The sequence below is a fragment of the Hoplias malabaricus genome, chromosome 12 (assembly GCF_029633855.1).
Source record: "Hoplias malabaricus isolate fHopMal1 chromosome 12, fHopMal1.hap1, whole genome shotgun sequence".
Taxonomy (NCBI): domain Eukaryota; kingdom Metazoa; phylum Chordata; class Actinopteri; order Characiformes; family Erythrinidae; genus Hoplias; species Hoplias malabaricus.
Window position 1 is genome coordinate 28,808,891 of NC_089811.1, and position 17,676 is coordinate 28,826,566.

Below are 17,676 nucleotides of genomic sequence, written 5' to 3' on the forward strand. Positions count from 1 at the left end.
TCAATAGGGAATTTACTCTGGAAATTGAGCGCTACCCTGCCATCACCACTCATCTCTGAAATCTGCAAATATCAGAAAGGAAATGAAGGCATAGGGAACTGTTCAACTGAGAGGAGAACTGAAATTTACCTACATTCCCAAGCAGGTCTGCTGTTTACAACAAATGATGAACACAGCCTAAACTGTCTAAATTGCAGCTGTCATGAGTTCCCAAACAATGCCTGGTGAGTGTGTTTAGAGTGCAGTGTAATTATTTCTGACACAAACAGCAAGAAAACGTTTGAAAGTCTGCACTAACATTCAGTTCTGAATCTTGCCTCAGCAATTACATGACGTCCAGAAGTTAAAAGGAGTCCAGTTTTGATTGGGAATCAAGGCTTCCACAAAACTGCATAGTTATTGATGCACAAATAGTGCAAAGGAAGGACAGTGTTAACAAAATAAATAAAAGCACTTAAAATATGTATATCATCACTGTCCAAATAAAATCAGGTGCGTCCAAAAATAGTAATGTTCCAGGAGAAGGACCAAAAAAAAAAAAAAAAAAAAAAAAAAAAAAAAAAAAAAAAAAAAAAAAAATTTTAATGGATGCCAATGTAAAATATTTTATTCTAAGTAATATTGGCCCAAACTAACAATCAACAAAAATAGAGATGCATGTATTCACTGGACAGCGACGATAGTAGGGTCCTTCCAATTTCCTCTTATTTGTGTTAAACTCTGTCTGGCTTATTCTGAATTAGCTAGCAACAATTGAGGTCAACTTCTCAAATTTCCCTTACATGGGCTTTCTCTCTTCCACCCTCTCTTCATCTCCATACTCTCCAGAGGCGGCTGCTATCTCTTAAAGAGGGTGTGCTGTGCAGCTGTTTGTTCCTGGCTGAATCACTCTTAACCTGAGGGCACTCAGGGGAACAAATGCCTCATGGTATCAAATGATTAAAAGCAGTCTTTAAGTGGACAGCACCGGATTTAGCAGCTTTCAATTCTTATTTGCCAGGCTAAGCAGACTATGTTTCTCCTGATCTTCCACAGCTCTCTCTGAGAGAAAGCGGTTTTCTGATTAGATTCAGTATTTCTTCAATTTCTCATAGTGAATGGTAGATACAAAGGCTAAAAAAAGTTAGCACCACCAGAGAGAACAAGAGCAAAGAAAAACTAGGCGGGCCTACTTTAGCTGGACCGCCATTAGCCATACAACCATTGTCACACAGGTGTTCTTGGTATTTGCTGACAGTGTGTGTATGATTATGGAAAGCCTGTTATTTTCTGTTCATACAAAGCTACAAAACTGAAGCACTGTGTTGAGATGACAGTAAAGTAACTCATTTACCAGAATGCAACCAAATTACATTTTAACATTTAAGTTTTTGAACATTTCTAAAACCAAGTGATCTATACTTGATAAAGGAACAGGGCCTTGCTGAGAACTAAATATTTATTACTGACTTTTCTATAAGGGTCCAACTGATAAAACAATGCTGTAAATAATTCACAGCCTTGTTTATTTTGAGTAACACCTCGCTCTGGTGTTCTGTCTTTAATAATCCGGAGATTTTGCCCATTTTCGTGTAAAATTAAACAAAAAGGCATGCAGATGTAATTTGCTCGTCAGAAAGTCGGTAACGGTGAGATGTGTTCGTGTATGTGTGTCGTTATAGGGACAGACAAGATGACTTTGTTTGTTAAATATATAGTAGAAAACAAAAGGCTGGAACACAGAATCACCTCCAAACACAGAGCAATGATAAATATTACCTCAACAACATTCAACACATTTCTGTTCAAGGCTCCCGTAAAACACTGAGCTGCTCACAGTGGTGGACAGTGGAGGGCTGAAGCGGCGCGAGTGTGTCCGTAAAGTGGGGCTCTCAACTCTCTGACACCTTGAACACTTCAACTCTCACACCTTCTGCTCACCTTTCAACAATATCATCAAAGTGAACATTTTAATGAAGGATTTAGGGCTTATAGCAAGAAATGGTACAGGGGAAAGCCTGCAAGCAGCAAAATCCTGGACATTTTTAGCGATTTAGAAATTTTTTAGGTCTCAAAAAGAGTATTTGTCCGGTGAATAGATGATGTTTAGCCACTGCAGAACGGTTCCAAATTTAGTTCACACACCGGAATGTGAAATATAGCTAAACTAACAACAGAAGCTGTAGTGGCACCACCTTAAGTTCTCTCTGTGAAATATGGCTGAATGAGCAGTTCCTACTCGCTCATGCGGGTTTCAAAATTAGGTGTCAGTCAGTCAGCCAGCGAGTGCAAATAGTCCAGCCCGGTAGACAGTCCGGCAATAATGACTTCCGACATGAAAAGTCTGAAAGATCTATACAGCAAAGGATCATAACCAATCACATGTACATGCAGCATTCTGAACATTTTATTTGTTCACAGTAAAAACTGTAGGGCAATGCCCTGCAAATTAATTAACAATTTATATAAACACTTTACCGTGTAAGAAAAAAACAAAACCAAGCAGCAGAAGGAAGAACAGCCGATAATACACTACTCAGCCTAATAATGGGATAAATTCGTATCCAATTCTGTGTCACAATGTTCAGTTTTATGATTAGCTTCATATACACACCATTTATGCTGAATTCTGTTATTGTGTTTGCAAGCACTGGTTAAAGTTATCAAAGTTGTTTATCAAAAAGACTACAAATGTGACTCCATTTGCCACTAGAACATACTCATACCTTCTTCATATGACTTTTTTTTAACAACAACAAAAAAAAAATTAAGACACTTCCGTAAGACTAATATTTAGACTGTGATCCAGGGTTAGACTGTCTGTTGCTCCATGCCTTTGGTCACTTTCATATTTTGGTCATTAAGGTAAGAAGGACCACTTGGCTTAAAGTGTTTTTTTTTTTTTGTTGTTGGTGGTGGTGTTTTTTACTCTATAATAAACCAGTTAAAACTGATCTGCATTAAATGTGATTTGAGTTTTGAACTTCAAGTACTGTGACTACTAATCTGACAGAGCTAGTCTGCTTTATGTGTGATAAAAGGGAGTGAAATTGACTGTAGAGTTCTTGTTAGTAGTCTATTTAAATGTACACTGTTGAGTAGTGTTCGACTGATATATCGGCCTGATTTATCGGATTTTTGGCATTTTTTATTTAATCGGCACTGGCCGATATGTGAGTGCAAGAGGCCAATATTTACACAATGCACACAGGCAAAGCTGTGGACAGCTCCGTCAATCTGGCGCCCCTTGCGTCCATTTTGCCATCTTACAGACTGTCTGCTCCAGCTTGAATAACCTCAAATGAGTATGAGGTATCAACTCCAAATTTTACCTGATGAAAGTAGACCCCTGGAGACACAAATTTAAAAAGTAAAGGGACTCATGAACTCTTCCGTTTATAGCCACTAACATTTTTTTTTTTTTTTTTTAAATAAGACAAGCGCCTACATTTTTTTGTGATTTCCATAACCTGTTGACAACTTCATATATATTTCAGGACCTCTAAATGGTTTCTTTTACAAATTTGAAGGGTTTCCTGTAAAAATAAATCATGATAATGCCTCTAGTTTATTCACTGCCTGAGGAATGGGAATATCGGCCATCGGCCACTACTGCTGTCTAAAAATCGGCATCAGCCATCAAAAAAACCATGTCGGTCAATCACTACTGTTGAGTGCTTGGCAAATGTAAATATCTTGACAAATCTAAGATTTTATCTACAGAAAATATACATGAAGTGTTCAATACTAATGGTATTTATTAAATGTGAAAGTTTCTATTAGGACGCAGTAACAGTTTATTCTCATTTAAGAAAGAAAATTAGTCCTTAATTGATATATCTAAAAACAGCTTATTGCCATCTATTGTATTCATGGAAAATAGTCAGGTGGGCAGATTTAGTCATAGACTGGTATTTAAAGATGTTTCTAAAAGTACTGGACTGTTAAATATTAAAAAAGTTGGCAAATATCTTAGCACGGTGTATATGATGGATGAGATGCTTTCTTAAGCCCTATTTGGATGGGATTAGCTTTACCTGTGGACGTGGGCTAAATTAATTATTACAAGAGTATCTCAGTGGTTTTTATCCCCTCCAAATAGACAATTTCAGTCATTTTCTGAAGAGTGCAATCTTGTTTCAGGAAATAATTCTGAGCCTTTTACCTACTGCAAAAAGAGCAGTAAAAATAACCCCAGGTTATATTAATCCTGTCCAAGTTGACATGTGGGTGAATATTCCATCATATCCCAGGGAAGACAAATCTTTCATGGGTTTTCATAAGAATGTGGGAGCTGGAAGAGGCATTTAGTGATGAAACATACTGTTTAAAAATTAGGCTAAGCTAAGCTACCGAACGATACACCTTGTGCAAATCCACATAATCTAAAGGATCACTCAGTGAAGTGGAGAGATGTTTCTGCTAGCTGTAGGTAAGTTTTATACACAATTGCAACTTACATACATGTTATGAATGTGCATCCTACTCTAAGTTACAGTTAAAAAGTTTATAATATCAGTTACACTAACTGTGTGGAGGAATTTTTTTTTGTTATCGTCTCACCCACTGTCTATTCTAAAGGACTAGAAAATAAGGTCGTTGAAGGATGGATATTTTCTTGTCACAACAGTAGTGTCTAAATACTGCAGTAGCCTTTTGAGTAGCCACTCCCAATGGCTGTGTTATGTTCACCAAGAGTTCTTTTCAAGTGCGAATCCTAAATAAACATTACTGACATCCTGTGGTAAAATGATATTACCCCAGCTTCCCGTGTAAAATTAATCCTGTCCGAATAGGGCTTTAGTTGAAGCTATTCATCCACCTAGTTTAAAAAAAAAAAAGGTTGAGATGCTACCAGGTGCTGTGGATTTAGAAGTTGCTCTCTTTCTTATGAGGGAGGGCTTCATAAGTGTAGAAAAGCCCAGTATAAAGCTCAGATAAACCTACAGTAAAGACTAAACACATCTTCCTCAAACATAGATACTACAGTGCTATTAACAAGACCAACACCAAACTTAGGTTTAACATACCCGTTTAATATACATTCACGTCCAATTCAATGGCCACAGTGCCCTTGCATCTATTAACAGGATCATTTCCACTGACCTTTTGTTCTTGGTTTACATCAATACAAAACACTAGAACAAGCAAAAAAAAGTAATACAATCTGCATTATAAAATGCCATTTGTCATTTCCTGCACATCCCAAAAATTTATTAGCAGCTCAGGGGGTTGACTATCAGAGCAGATTGATTTTTCATTAATCCATTAGATTACAAGCACATTCTAGAATATTCATTTAGATTCCTGATCATTTTCGTTATTAATACACAACACATCTGAAAGTGGCAATTAACAATTAATTGTTTAATATTTTGTAATAACAATATTTAGGTTATTAAAATGTACATCGGCGGCACGGTGGCGCAGCAGGTAGTGTCGCAGTCACACAGCTCCAGGGGCCTGGAGGTTGTGGGTTCGATTCCCGCTCCGGGTGACTGTCTGTGAGGAGTTGGTGTGTTCTCCCCGTGTCCGTGTGGGTTTCCTCCGGGTGCTCCGGTTTCCTCCCACAGTCCAAAAACACACGTTGCAGGTTGATTGGCGACTCGAAAGTGTCCATAGGTGTGAGTGTGTGAGTGAATGTGTGTGTGTCTGTGTTGCCCTGTGAAGGACTGGCGCCCCCTCCAGGGTGTATTCCTGCCTTGCGCCCAGTGATTCCAGGTAGGCTCTGGACCCCCCGCGACCCTAAATTGGATAAGCGGTTACAGATAATGGATGGATGGATGGAAATGTACATCATTTTAACATAGCAGCTGTCCTTCACAAAGTGTAAAAAGTTTTAAATGTTGTGTGAAGACCTGATTATGAAGGTGATTATGGACCAATAGAAATGCTCATAAATTACTGGGGATTTTATTTGGCTTAGATTTTTTAAAAAATATTTTTGTCTCTCTCCTACAAAGTTAGTGTTTTGGATATAGTTTTTTTTTTTGCACAGCAACAATATCATGATCATTTCGTCTTGGTTTAATTTCCTTAATTCAGTGGAACCCTGAGTCTCTCTTTAGGTGGATAGGTGTGATCTCAAACTCAATTAGTTTGAACTGCAGGAGGATATCCAGCGACATCAAGAGCCACAGAGCACCTGGCACACCATCAATACAATACATGTGCATCTTTTCATAGCACACCAACTTAACTACATCAACAAAGCCTTAATTTACCTTTTTCTCAATTGTTACCATAAAGTACAGTGTGGTGAAAAAAGTCTGGCAAAAAGCAGCATGTCGCCAATACGCAAATATCTCACCAAAGCATTTTTTAAAACGGGTAAATAAGTCCTGTCTTGTTATCTGGGTTGAGAGGGCATAGACTGGTCAAGGGTGGCACAGACTGCATTATCCTGCACAGCCTGGCACTGACCACAGCACAGCCAGAGGCAGAGTGAGATCAGTGTGCTTGTGTTTGGCTCCAGAGCTCATGGCCAGGATGAGCTCGTCTTCTTGGGTCATGAGTGAAAGCAGATGGCCAAGCAACAAAATACATAATTCATACTCAAGACTGACTCCAATCCAGCAGACTTACCAAAGCAGCCTCACAGTTTAACCAAAAACACAGAAATGTACACTGCAGTGTGAACAGACCCTGCCAAACTCCTAACAGACCAAACAAATCCTTGTACAACTAGAGCGTCATTTGTTCAGGAACAAAGCAGGCCCTTGTACCAAACTACCATAGGAAACGTCGTACTTTTTCCCCTACATTCAAATTTTGGGACAATTTGTAAATACATTTAATGAAACATTATAATTTTCTCTACAAACATTGGAAGTTCTCCATAATAAAATATTGGCTAAAAAGCAATTTGTGAGATTTGTGTTTGTCTCAGCCACAAATTCTCCATCCACATGTAGAGTCTGATACCTTCAGACTCTCACTGTCCTGGTCTCACTGTCAGGATTCTGTCTGTTGCATTCTGCCTGGCTATATTTACACCTGCGTACTTCCGTGTATCGTTTTGTACCAACCCTGGTACCGGTCCAAGTGGCGAAACAAAGACAGCTTCCTTCTACACTTCATGCCAAAATAGAGGACTTGAGACCGTTCTGGGCATGTGTGCTCAATATTGTGTGTTTAAATGTGGTGGATTGGGTTAAATGCAGAAAACAAATTCCTCTGTGTGCAAGCACACTGGCCAATAAAGTGATTCAAATTCAAATTCTCAATATAGCTATGCAAATATTTGGAAAAATTGCTGAAAAAAATATTGGAGACAAACTTTTCACACAAAAAATCTATTCTTTTTTACATTTTATAATTTTATTGATTTGACTAATCAGTGTACACTTCCCTTTTTCCTCGATAATCTGGTTCTTCCTCTAAACCTACTAGGACAGCTCTACACGCCTTTCCGGATAGTAATTGTTAAGTTTGCAACATATTCATAACTATAAACATCTATAAAATAACTATAACATTATTTACTTGTTTTAGTTAAGAGCTTACAGATTTTGGACTACACAGTCTAAACTTCTTAAATAAATTAGATATATTAGAACAGGGTTTTTTGTGTGTGTGTGTGTGTGTGTGTGTGTGTGTGTGTGTGTGCTGACTGTCCCTAATGCATGCATGTGTGGGTTAAATGTGGTAAACAGCTGTGTTGTACCTAGTACAATGACATAAATACACATTTCACAAGCACAAGCTAACTTTTTTCAATATAACTTTTTTCTCCAATTAAAATAAATAAATAAGTTGTAGATCATCAAAGCAAGGACCATAGATATAATATCTAATTTAATTTATCATCAAATCAAATCTAATTAATTTGTATAGCGCTTTTTACAACTGATGTTGTCACAAAGCAGTTTCACAGAATTCAGGTAAGAAAGTTTTGATATGAAATGTAAAAAGGTAAAGAAAAAACAAATCTACAGAGGATACATTTGCTCAGAGCAGATCTTATCCTAACAACTAGTTTTTTTATTTCACTATTTCCACTGTAGTATTTCTTGATGGAAAACACTACAATAAAAGAAGCAATGAAACAGACACAAAGGACGTTTGGTTCAACATGCACAAAACACAAAAAACATTTACAAATGCATAAATTAGAGAAAACATGGCAGCACACACACACACACTTTTGAGTAGCCAATCCACCTACCAACGTTTCTGGACCATGAGAGGAAACCAGTGCACCCGGAGGAAACCCACGCGGACACACCAAAGTCAGTCACCACACGGACAGTCACCCGGAGCGGGGCTTGAACCCACAACCTCAGGGCCCTGACAGCGACACTACCTGCTGCACCACCATGACACCCAGAAAATTCTAATTATTATTATTAATTTTTTAAATTAATCAAATGTAAAATTAAATGTTAAATATTTTTATAGAACAACAACTATACTGAGGACAATGTGGTCTTTTAGAAATCATGCATACATTTTCAGAAGTTGACAAAAATGACTCTTGTTCTGGGACAATGTGCATTCAGCTCTCAAGATATCGAGATGAACAATAACTCAGAGAAGTGCTGTTATGCCTGGGTAATATTTCATTCATTGTGTTGAAAAGTGTAATTATCCCTAATATGACACTGCCAGAACAAGGGGCGGGGGGGGGGGGTAGTTAACAGCTAAATACCGAAAAAGAGATATAAAAATGTGGAAAAATATCTTTTAAGGATCTTTTACAGAAAAACTGCATAACTACATTATGGTGAAATAAGTACTGTGTAATTTGTATAATGAAGTCTTCATGAGTGTAATTTGCAAACTTTATTTCTTCTGCTCTTCAACTCTTTAAAAATAAATAAATGAATAAATAAAAATATATAATAATAACCTCGTCACCTTCGAAACCACGCAGAAAGAAAGCACTGTAGCAATTCAACTCCAATGACCACAAAAGCAATGCCATAATAATGCAAAAAGGTTAGTATCAGGTTAGTATTAACTTTCCGGCTCTTCCAGGACCAGTTGCTGAAATTTGCTCTCAGAAACGGGTTTTTATCCTCAACACATGTATCGGCGTGCATTGTCGGGCTGTGCTGAGCTGAACTGCAGAGTGCAAGACCCTTCACTCAACTTTGTGCTCAAAGATATGAGGCCCACGTAGCCCTTCAATGCACACTCCCCCATCCCCCAACCCTCACAGTATTACCTTAAACCGTGTTCATATTTTGAAATGGTATGACAGCATCAAAAACATGGATACCACCCCTCCCCCAGTTCAGTGTAGATGCTTCAAGACCAGGTGTACCACACAATTAACATCCTGCCATTCTCTGAGGCAAGTATAAAAATGCTAAGCAGGTAGGCCTTTGTATTTCCCATGCCTATGAGAGATGACCTTGATTTTGGATTAAGATGATAAGTAGAAAAAGATCTGAATGACTTATCTTTCTAAGGCTTCATTACTGGGGCACTAATGGCAGGAGCTAGAGTTTTTTCTTTTCCTCAATAAAAATTAATGTGTCTAAAGTAACATCTTCATTGCGACCTATGGGAGAGACATCAGTAAATAGGCCTAGAATGTTAGTTCATTCATTCAAATTCATGAGGGAGGTTGTGTGTTCTAAATGGTCATAATTCAGGTTAATGGCTAAATAGAAGTCCTCTCTCTGCTAATAGCAAAATGTCAACTCAGCGTCAGTGGACTCAGCTTCACTATATTTTCACAGATTATACAAGTACAAAACAAAGATCAAAACAGCCATCCACTTGATGCATATAATACCTGGAGTGCCATGAAATGGTAATGACGATAATTGTCATTCAGTTAGTCAGGCTCAGCATAGATCATTTGGTTGCTTGGTTATATCCTATAATGAAAATTACTTTACATGTGAAGGCAAAATTGTGTTTCTTGATTGTCAGTTGTTTGAGGCTATTTTTCTTTCATCTAGTACTTTTACTGGTTAAGGTTCATGGATGTTTACACAACTTTCAAATGATGTTCAAATGATGAGGAAAAATAAAAATGGAGAATTTGTAAATACCCATTTTTCTCTGGACAGCTGTATGTAGAAAGCCCATTTAAAAGACCTGCTCAGGGAGGACAAAGTATTTTATTGAAACCAGTTCTGCCTGTTATCTTAGCTCTACACCAGAGCTAGTCCAGATTGTAGCTGTTGGCATTGATGCCTTTTGGCGTGAGCTGCCAGCTACGCTGTGGTTTGCTCACTGAGAATAAAACCCCATCCCCCAGTACTGTTAAACATCCCGTTATTCCCTGCAGAGCTCCCTGCTGTTCTCTCAATGCAGTGACACCACACAGTCTGTCATTTCTCCATTTCCACTGCTGAACTGACAAGCCTTAGGAAATGTGAACATTTCTAGATACACACCACCCAGTATTGTGCTGCTATAGAGCATAAAATAGTGTTTTTATGGATCAACACAATACAGTCACTTCAGAATGATTTCTCTCTTTTCACAATTTCTTCAGTAAGTAGCTCCTGAGTTTGTGACCCTTGTGACAGATACAGGGAACATTGTCAAAATGGCTATGAACGTAATAGGGTCGCAGTGTTGTAAATGACACCATTATTTGGGTCGACCATTGTTAAACACTTTTGCTCAACTGTCAAATATTCTCCATCCCAAAATCCAGCAAGTAACCTGGCTATATTTGCAGCATATGGCACAAAAACATTAAGCCACGCTCACAACAGGTGTTTGCCCTTCATGTCAATGTGTAAAGCACGCAGGGCTTGAAGATTGGTTCATTCTGATAAACCATCTAGCTCATCATCCATAAAGAGTAAAACACCACCAACTCCATGGAGAGAGATTAGTCTCAAAATACTTTACAAATGCGTAAATGTTAATCCACAAATTAAACACGTCACAAATATGTTTCACTGTTCACAAATGAACACATCCCCATCTGTGTCTCGCGGTCTGTAATTTGTACAAATAGTTACATTCATAAATACATGTTTTTGGTTTTCATAGATATATCATACTTTTATGCGAAAATAAATACATTTGTTTACATTTACATTGAATATATTTCAATGTAAAATATATTTCAATATAAGTCGAAATCTCAAATTTAAAATTGATTTGTAAATTGTAGAATTTGCATTTGTGAATGGAGTCACTCATGAGTTTTTCGTGACGTGCATTTGTTCATTTCCTCTCGCGGGTTTTTGGATTTTGAGACTTTCCTCTCGCATTTCACCGGATCCAAATACAAACGCAGCCTGATCCACAAATGTGGCCAGCAGGCGAACAAGCCACCTCTAGGTGGCGCTGTTGTTTTAGGACGTGGGGGCCAACTTAAATGGAGACACATTTGCGCAATATTTAATGTGGAAGTTCGAACAAAATACCGCCTAAGCCGCTGAATTCAGCTTCATATCACAGACAGTTAGGAGCAGCGGATCACTGGGGAACACTTGAAGGTGCCCTAAGTTTAACGACGTTAAAATCCAGAGAAACTTCCCTAATTTCGCTGTAGAATAGGGTTGTCAAATAAAATACCTTAACACCATCCCGTATTTGGACACTAAAAGCGGTGTTGCGTATTGGACTGATATGGGATGCGATGTATTTCGTATTTTTGCGATTGGATTGAGAAAACGGGTCATTTGTTTCAGACAGACACCCTCAGCCGGAGGACGAGTACCCCACGGCTCCTAAACAGAATATGCACTTCTCATTGGTCATCACTTTTATTTAGCCAATCAGCAGCCAGCGTTATCTGTCTATCATTTACTGCGGCAGCCAATGGCGTCATAGTCCCGCCTACAGGGGGTTGTTTTGCTGCGGCCCTGAGAGCGACACGTCAGCAGTCCTGAGACACTGGGGAAAACAACAGTGCCACCTAGCGGAGGCTTGTTCACCTGCTGGCCACATTTGTGGATCAGGCTGCATTGGTATTTGGATTGGATGAAATAAAAAATGAAAGTCTCAAAATCCAAAAACCCGTGAGAGGAAATAAACTAATGCACGTCACAGAAAAAATCATGAGTCACTTGATTCGAGTCTTCGACTTTGATAAATTCGAGACTTCAACTTTACAAATATTTACAATGTAAATGTAAACAAATGTATTTATTTTCGCATAAAAGTATGATATATCTATGAAAAACTAAACATGTATTTATGAATATAACTGTATTTGTACAAATTACAGACTGTGAGACACAGATTGGTATGTGTTCATTTGTGAAAAGTGAAACATATTTGTGACTTGTGTTTAATTTGTGGATTAACATTTACGCATTTGTAAAGTATTTTGAGACTAATCTCTTTCCATACAAATCCAGCTTACCAACTAACTGCATACCAGGCCGCCTCGTATTTATGTACCTTTATAAAATCAGATCAAATCACACACAGCTACTGATTGTATGTTTTGCATTTTGGATCTACAGCAAAGGTATACAAAAATCCCACCCCTTCATGGTTACTGCAACTAGAGAAGCACCACTATTGGTCAAGGACACAAATGTGTGTCAAAGTTGCCAAACCTGAACTTGGTGCAAAGTTTTGCTTGTAAAATTTGTTCTTCCCAGATGTTGGTAACACAAAATCTGACAAATGTCTAATGCTTTAGGAGGTGATCAAATTGCTTCAACAGTTGGAATCCCACATCATGCATGGAAACTCACACTGCACCTGTAATGCCCCTTTCGCACATGCACTCGGGAAAATTTCTCTGTACCGGATTTGTCCCGGAACAGTCTTTCACACATGCAGCTCACAGCTGGAGATTTTCTGCCTCAGGTGCGCTCTCGCAGCAGGACGTGAAACACGTGATTTTGACGTGGGGCACAGCGCTTGTACAGTGCATGCAAAAGAATCTCCGGAACACTTCCTGCGCCATTCTCACATGTGCTGACTTGGACTTTACCCAGAACATTTACTAGGATAAAGTCCAGGTAAGTTCCGGGATGAATTCACATACTGCTCCTCCGGGTAAACAAAGGAACATTTATGGATTACCATGCATGTGTGAAAGGGGCATAAGTGAAATATTGGCTACACTGCCCCCATGATTTCCAGTGGTAATGCTAAGTTTTATGCAGAGTATGAACGGAAAGCTCTGTGTGTATCTGTATATGTGTTTAACACTGAGCAAAAAAAAGTGTAGTAAAATATGCTGCAATTACTCCAGTATTCAGTGCCTGAAAATAGGTTGATAAATCATCTTTAACAGGATGTCTTCAAACATGGCATCACAACTCAAACCCCAAGTTATAGTTAATACTCTCATAGTGACATTTTCACAGCTGCATTAATCTAGCTTTTCAGAGGAAATTAACAACTTTGACACATTTTTCTGTAATGTACTATTTAAAAGGGACTGTCAAATTGACTGTGCATAGTACTATTATCTCAGAAATACTACAGTAAAATAGCAGAATGATCATTCACCAGTCAGCCCATAAAAAGCCAAAAAAAAAAAAAAAAAAAAAAGAGCAACTAATATAGCCATGGCTATATAAACAACTCTGGCATTTCTCAGTTCAATTTACTTCAAGCTTTCTTCCTCCATGAGGAGTTTGAATCAAGAGCTGCATTGAAAAAAATAGTTTCACTTGTGCTCATTGAGGATAAAAGATTCAAATTAAAACAACAAAAACAACCCTTTTGCACTCTTTAACAGAGCAAAACCATCAACATGGACCTCAGCAAAGAAATCCCTGAAGCTAACCCAACTAGCCGGGGTTTAACGACCCTGCAGCAGAGGAAGGTAAAACTATGTGAATTTCTACTGAGGATGCATGATCTATGCTGCTCCAGTGCACCAAACATTGATCAAGGAGAAGCATTGTGACTATTCAAAATTGGGGAAACTATTTTTTTTAATCTCTCAGTGAATTTATCATAATACATACTAATATATTTACAAAAGTATGAAATTAGCAAATGGTGGCTTTAACTCAGCCAATTCAACAACCTTGTTCAAAGCCTCTAGTGTAAAATGCAGAGATTAATACTTATATAAATTAATGAAACATTTCTGTTTCACCTGATCATCAAAATTACAACAGGGCCGAAATTGTGATAACATCAGCCTGGAAAGCGATTCTCAATATTGAACATTCATCATTATGTGTTTATTCTCAAACCTACTGGATATCTACTTGATAACACATAAGATAACAATGACCTTTGATCAGCAATCACATTTTACATTGTCCAATGCATTTAAAGAGAAAGCTCGCTTTTTTCTTCCCATTTGGGCCTTGGTAAACATGTTTAAATTGCTTGGCGTAATAACACATGCACTGATTGGCTAAACTGCCATGACCTGGAACCACAAAAATGTTGATAAGTTTCAGTTTTCATACAGAATTCAGCCTTCAGTGTCATTCACTAAGAAAAGTACTTCCCAATTTCTGGAATAAATTGAGCAGAAAACCCAGAAACAAACAATGCAGTAAGATACCAGTAAAGTCCACTATTAAACACCATTAAATGTACAGGGAGTGTAGTACACCTATAAAAATGCATAATCTGAGCTAGACACCATCTATTGTTTCCATCAAAGATCAGTGTCTTCCCACTTAGCCAACTCTTGGCTGGGTGTTATTTTAGGATGGTGGCCTCCTCTCAAACTGTGACAAAGACACAAAGTTCTGCAGCATGGATGTACTTGAAACTATCAGAACAGACCATGGCAGTGCCACAGTTGAGCTGAGAATGATTCATGACCCAAATTATACTGCCAAAATTGACCTTGGAGCTCAAAATTTAATTGAGAGATCGTTTTATTGACAGCGGCAAAACAATCTAAGAATCAAATCAAATATTAAGATTTACAGAATGAAATTACATGATAATAAAACTACTTTAGTGAGCAAGCCTTTAGTCAGTGCTCTCACCTGTGCCGATGCTCATCGTGTCCTCCTTGTCCATGTATGACTGGCCCACCATTATGTCTTCCTTCCTTCCCTGGCTCAATATGTGGTATCAAAACATCCTCCAAACCCAAGTCAAATCGCTTGTGTTTGGAATTGTCTGGGAGAAAGAAAAATGCTCCAAAGCAAAGGGTGATGAAGGCACTGAGGATGAGGAGGAGTATAAACTTCTCAGAGAGCCGCAGGGTTGCTCTGTGGTGGGGGAATGACGAGGCACCTGGAGACAGAGTGGGTATCCTACGTCCCGAGAGTGGCAGAAGAGCCGGCGTTGTCATATTTTGATATTGAAACGGAATATGAAGGGACAAACGTCAAAGTTGTCTCATGTGGGCCACTCTTATCTCATTGCAGCGAACGTGCAACCCAACTGCCAAGTTGTATTTATCTCCTGGTCAGGAAAAATCTCACATCCATCAGAAAATGTGCATCATTTTGCTCTGAAAAGAAAGAAGTCATCATTTTACTGGGTTTGATATGATGATCAACTGTACAGGCACTGGGAGGGAGACTGGAAATGGAATTTCAGTTTCCATGGCAATTTCTCTTTCTTTAGTTAGAGCGGTCAAACAGCACCAAATCTACAGGAATTTAAGAGTTATCCACTTTTAAGAGATATTAAGCTTACAAAAGTATAGTATTCTTGGAAAAGCATAATCTGGCTCTGAAAAAGAGGGTTCAATCACAGCTGATCTGTGAATATTTCGTACATTTTTTAATTTTGAAAGAACAAATTTTACAAGACATTTATCTGGGCATTGAGCATTTAATTGTGCAGAAAAAACATTAACAGTAAAAACGATATAAAATATAATTAACACAACAGGCAATTATTTTGTTAATGTGCTTGTCTGCTCACTCTCAGACCCCGCTTAAAGCCAGCCATGAAAAAAAGACATTATGGCTACTATTTACTGAATTTGGGTTTATTTATATTTATTATAATTATATGCTGTGTTTTCACAAGTAAAACATTGCCAGGACAAACAGTTTGTAGCTTCTGCAAAGTGTTGTATTTCAGGTCGACGAAGAAACCTCTGCACAGGTAAGAATACATGTAGTGATAACTATAATGTTCAGATAAATGGCTGCACAGCAGATGTAGTCTAAAACAAGGAGAGTAAACTGGTTTAAGTAATTCATCACTTTTACTCACAACACACTAAAAACTGGAACGTGAAAATGTATAATGACAGTTTCAAATGAGAGCGAGTTGATTTCAATTTTGTTATAGAGTGGTAAATTCATTTCTATTCGAAACTGCAGAGAGCAGAACACCAGCAAAACAAACTGACACCTTAACAGTTATCTATCGTTAGCTCTCAATTACCAACTGACGCTTGGTAAAACAGCTAAACAGCCCCAGTCTTACACGCGGTGTTTTAAGGTGAGTGTTCACATACCGAACGACTCCGAAGTCCTTCCCGTCCATGCTCCTAACCCCGGGTCCAGCTCCAAACGTTTACACGTCGATGAAGTCTCCTCGGCTGAGAGGAAGAGCGGTACATTAACGTTAGCCGGAGAGCTAGCTAACCTTAACATTAGCTAGCAGCGTTTGGAAAATAACGTGTTTTCTTCGCCGCGAGCTCGGCACGTCTTATTGAAATTAAAAGACATTGAGCGTATTTTTTTTACAGAAAAAGAAGCTAACTTAATGTATTACTACCAACCAATACAACGGAGTATAAAATAAACTATAGTCGTTGAAGAGTAACGTTGGTGACGTGGGTTTATCCTGACCGCTTTCGCAACGCTGAAAGATTAAATACTGCAGTCTCACTCAGGTTATATTGATAGTCCGTTACTATAATCTGTGGGTTATAACGGCTCTGTATGAACCAGGCCCTCCGCTCCACATTCACTCAACAGCAGATGACCACCTTCACCCACACTAGCCTACGTGTTTATCAGATTACACATAGTCCCATCACCGCCGCTGGACGCTCGCCAAACCGAAAACGTAAAAAAAAACTGCAGAGAAAAGACCCAGCACCCGCTAAATTTGCCCGGACTGCACTGAATGCTGCGCCTTTTTCTGTGAAGGCATCTGCGCTAGCTCCCCTCACCGTTTACCGACACCGTGAACGGCGCCCAGCAGCGGAGCGATCATCTGTCTCTCTCCGCCGCATCACATCCTCATTGCCTCCAACGGTTTACATCGCCACCATGGGCCAAAAAACACAAGGACGAGTTGATACAGACGAGATTTTTCGGTGCGTTTTCCTATTTGTAAATCCTCCTGTTGAATCTAATCTCGTCTAAAGCTCGTTTTATCAGTAGCCATGGGCACCGCCAGCCTCCTATGTCCAGGATGTTGTCACTGCAACAACTAAGTACTCCTCCCCTCAGTCCTCCAACATCCAGCTCAGCAAGGGAGCGTCTCACAATTACCCTCCCACCACGCTTTACTGCACTGAAAACGCCCATGTCACGGGAAACTTCATTCATTCATTCGTTCATTCATTTTCTGTATAACCAGTTAAGCGTCACACATTCATACATATGGCCATTTTGAATAGCTAACGTGTGGGGTTTTTGTTTGTTTGTTTGTTTGTTTGTTTGAATTAAACGAGGAAACAGGAAAACCCAGAGGACACCCACACAGACACAGAGAGATCCACTGAGATCCACAAATCCACCTGTGGTGTCATACCATGAAAACTGAAACTGAAAACACTGAAAGGAAAAAGTCTTTCATTCTTCATGCAATTATTCTGCCTACAGTACTTTAATTCACTCAACACAAGGCTGTTACCAACAAGGCAGTCAATCAGCGCAGAGCTCATGTAAATGTATCACCCCCACAGGGTAATTG

At 38.8% G+C, this 17,676-nt stretch overlaps 1 protein-coding gene across 1 annotated transcript in view; it reads right to left on the reverse strand.

The window, feature by feature from the left end:
• man1a2 (mannosidase, alpha, class 1A, member 2) overlaps positions 1-17,196 on the reverse strand; it is a 102,976-nt gene extending 85,780 nt beyond the window's left edge. Inside the window, exons 1-3 of the mRNA XM_066686494.1 lie at positions 16,928-17,196; positions 16,265-16,348; positions 14,829-15,301 (exon numbers count right to left, since the gene is read on the reverse strand). Of these exons, the coding sequence (XP_066542591.1) occupies positions 14,829-15,139 (311 nt within the window). The 5' untranslated portion in view covers positions 15,140-15,301; positions 16,265-16,348; positions 16,928-17,196. The remainder of the gene's footprint in view (positions 1-14,828; positions 15,302-16,264; positions 16,349-16,927) is intronic.
• Between the last annotated feature and the right edge of the window lie 480 nt (positions 17,197-17,676).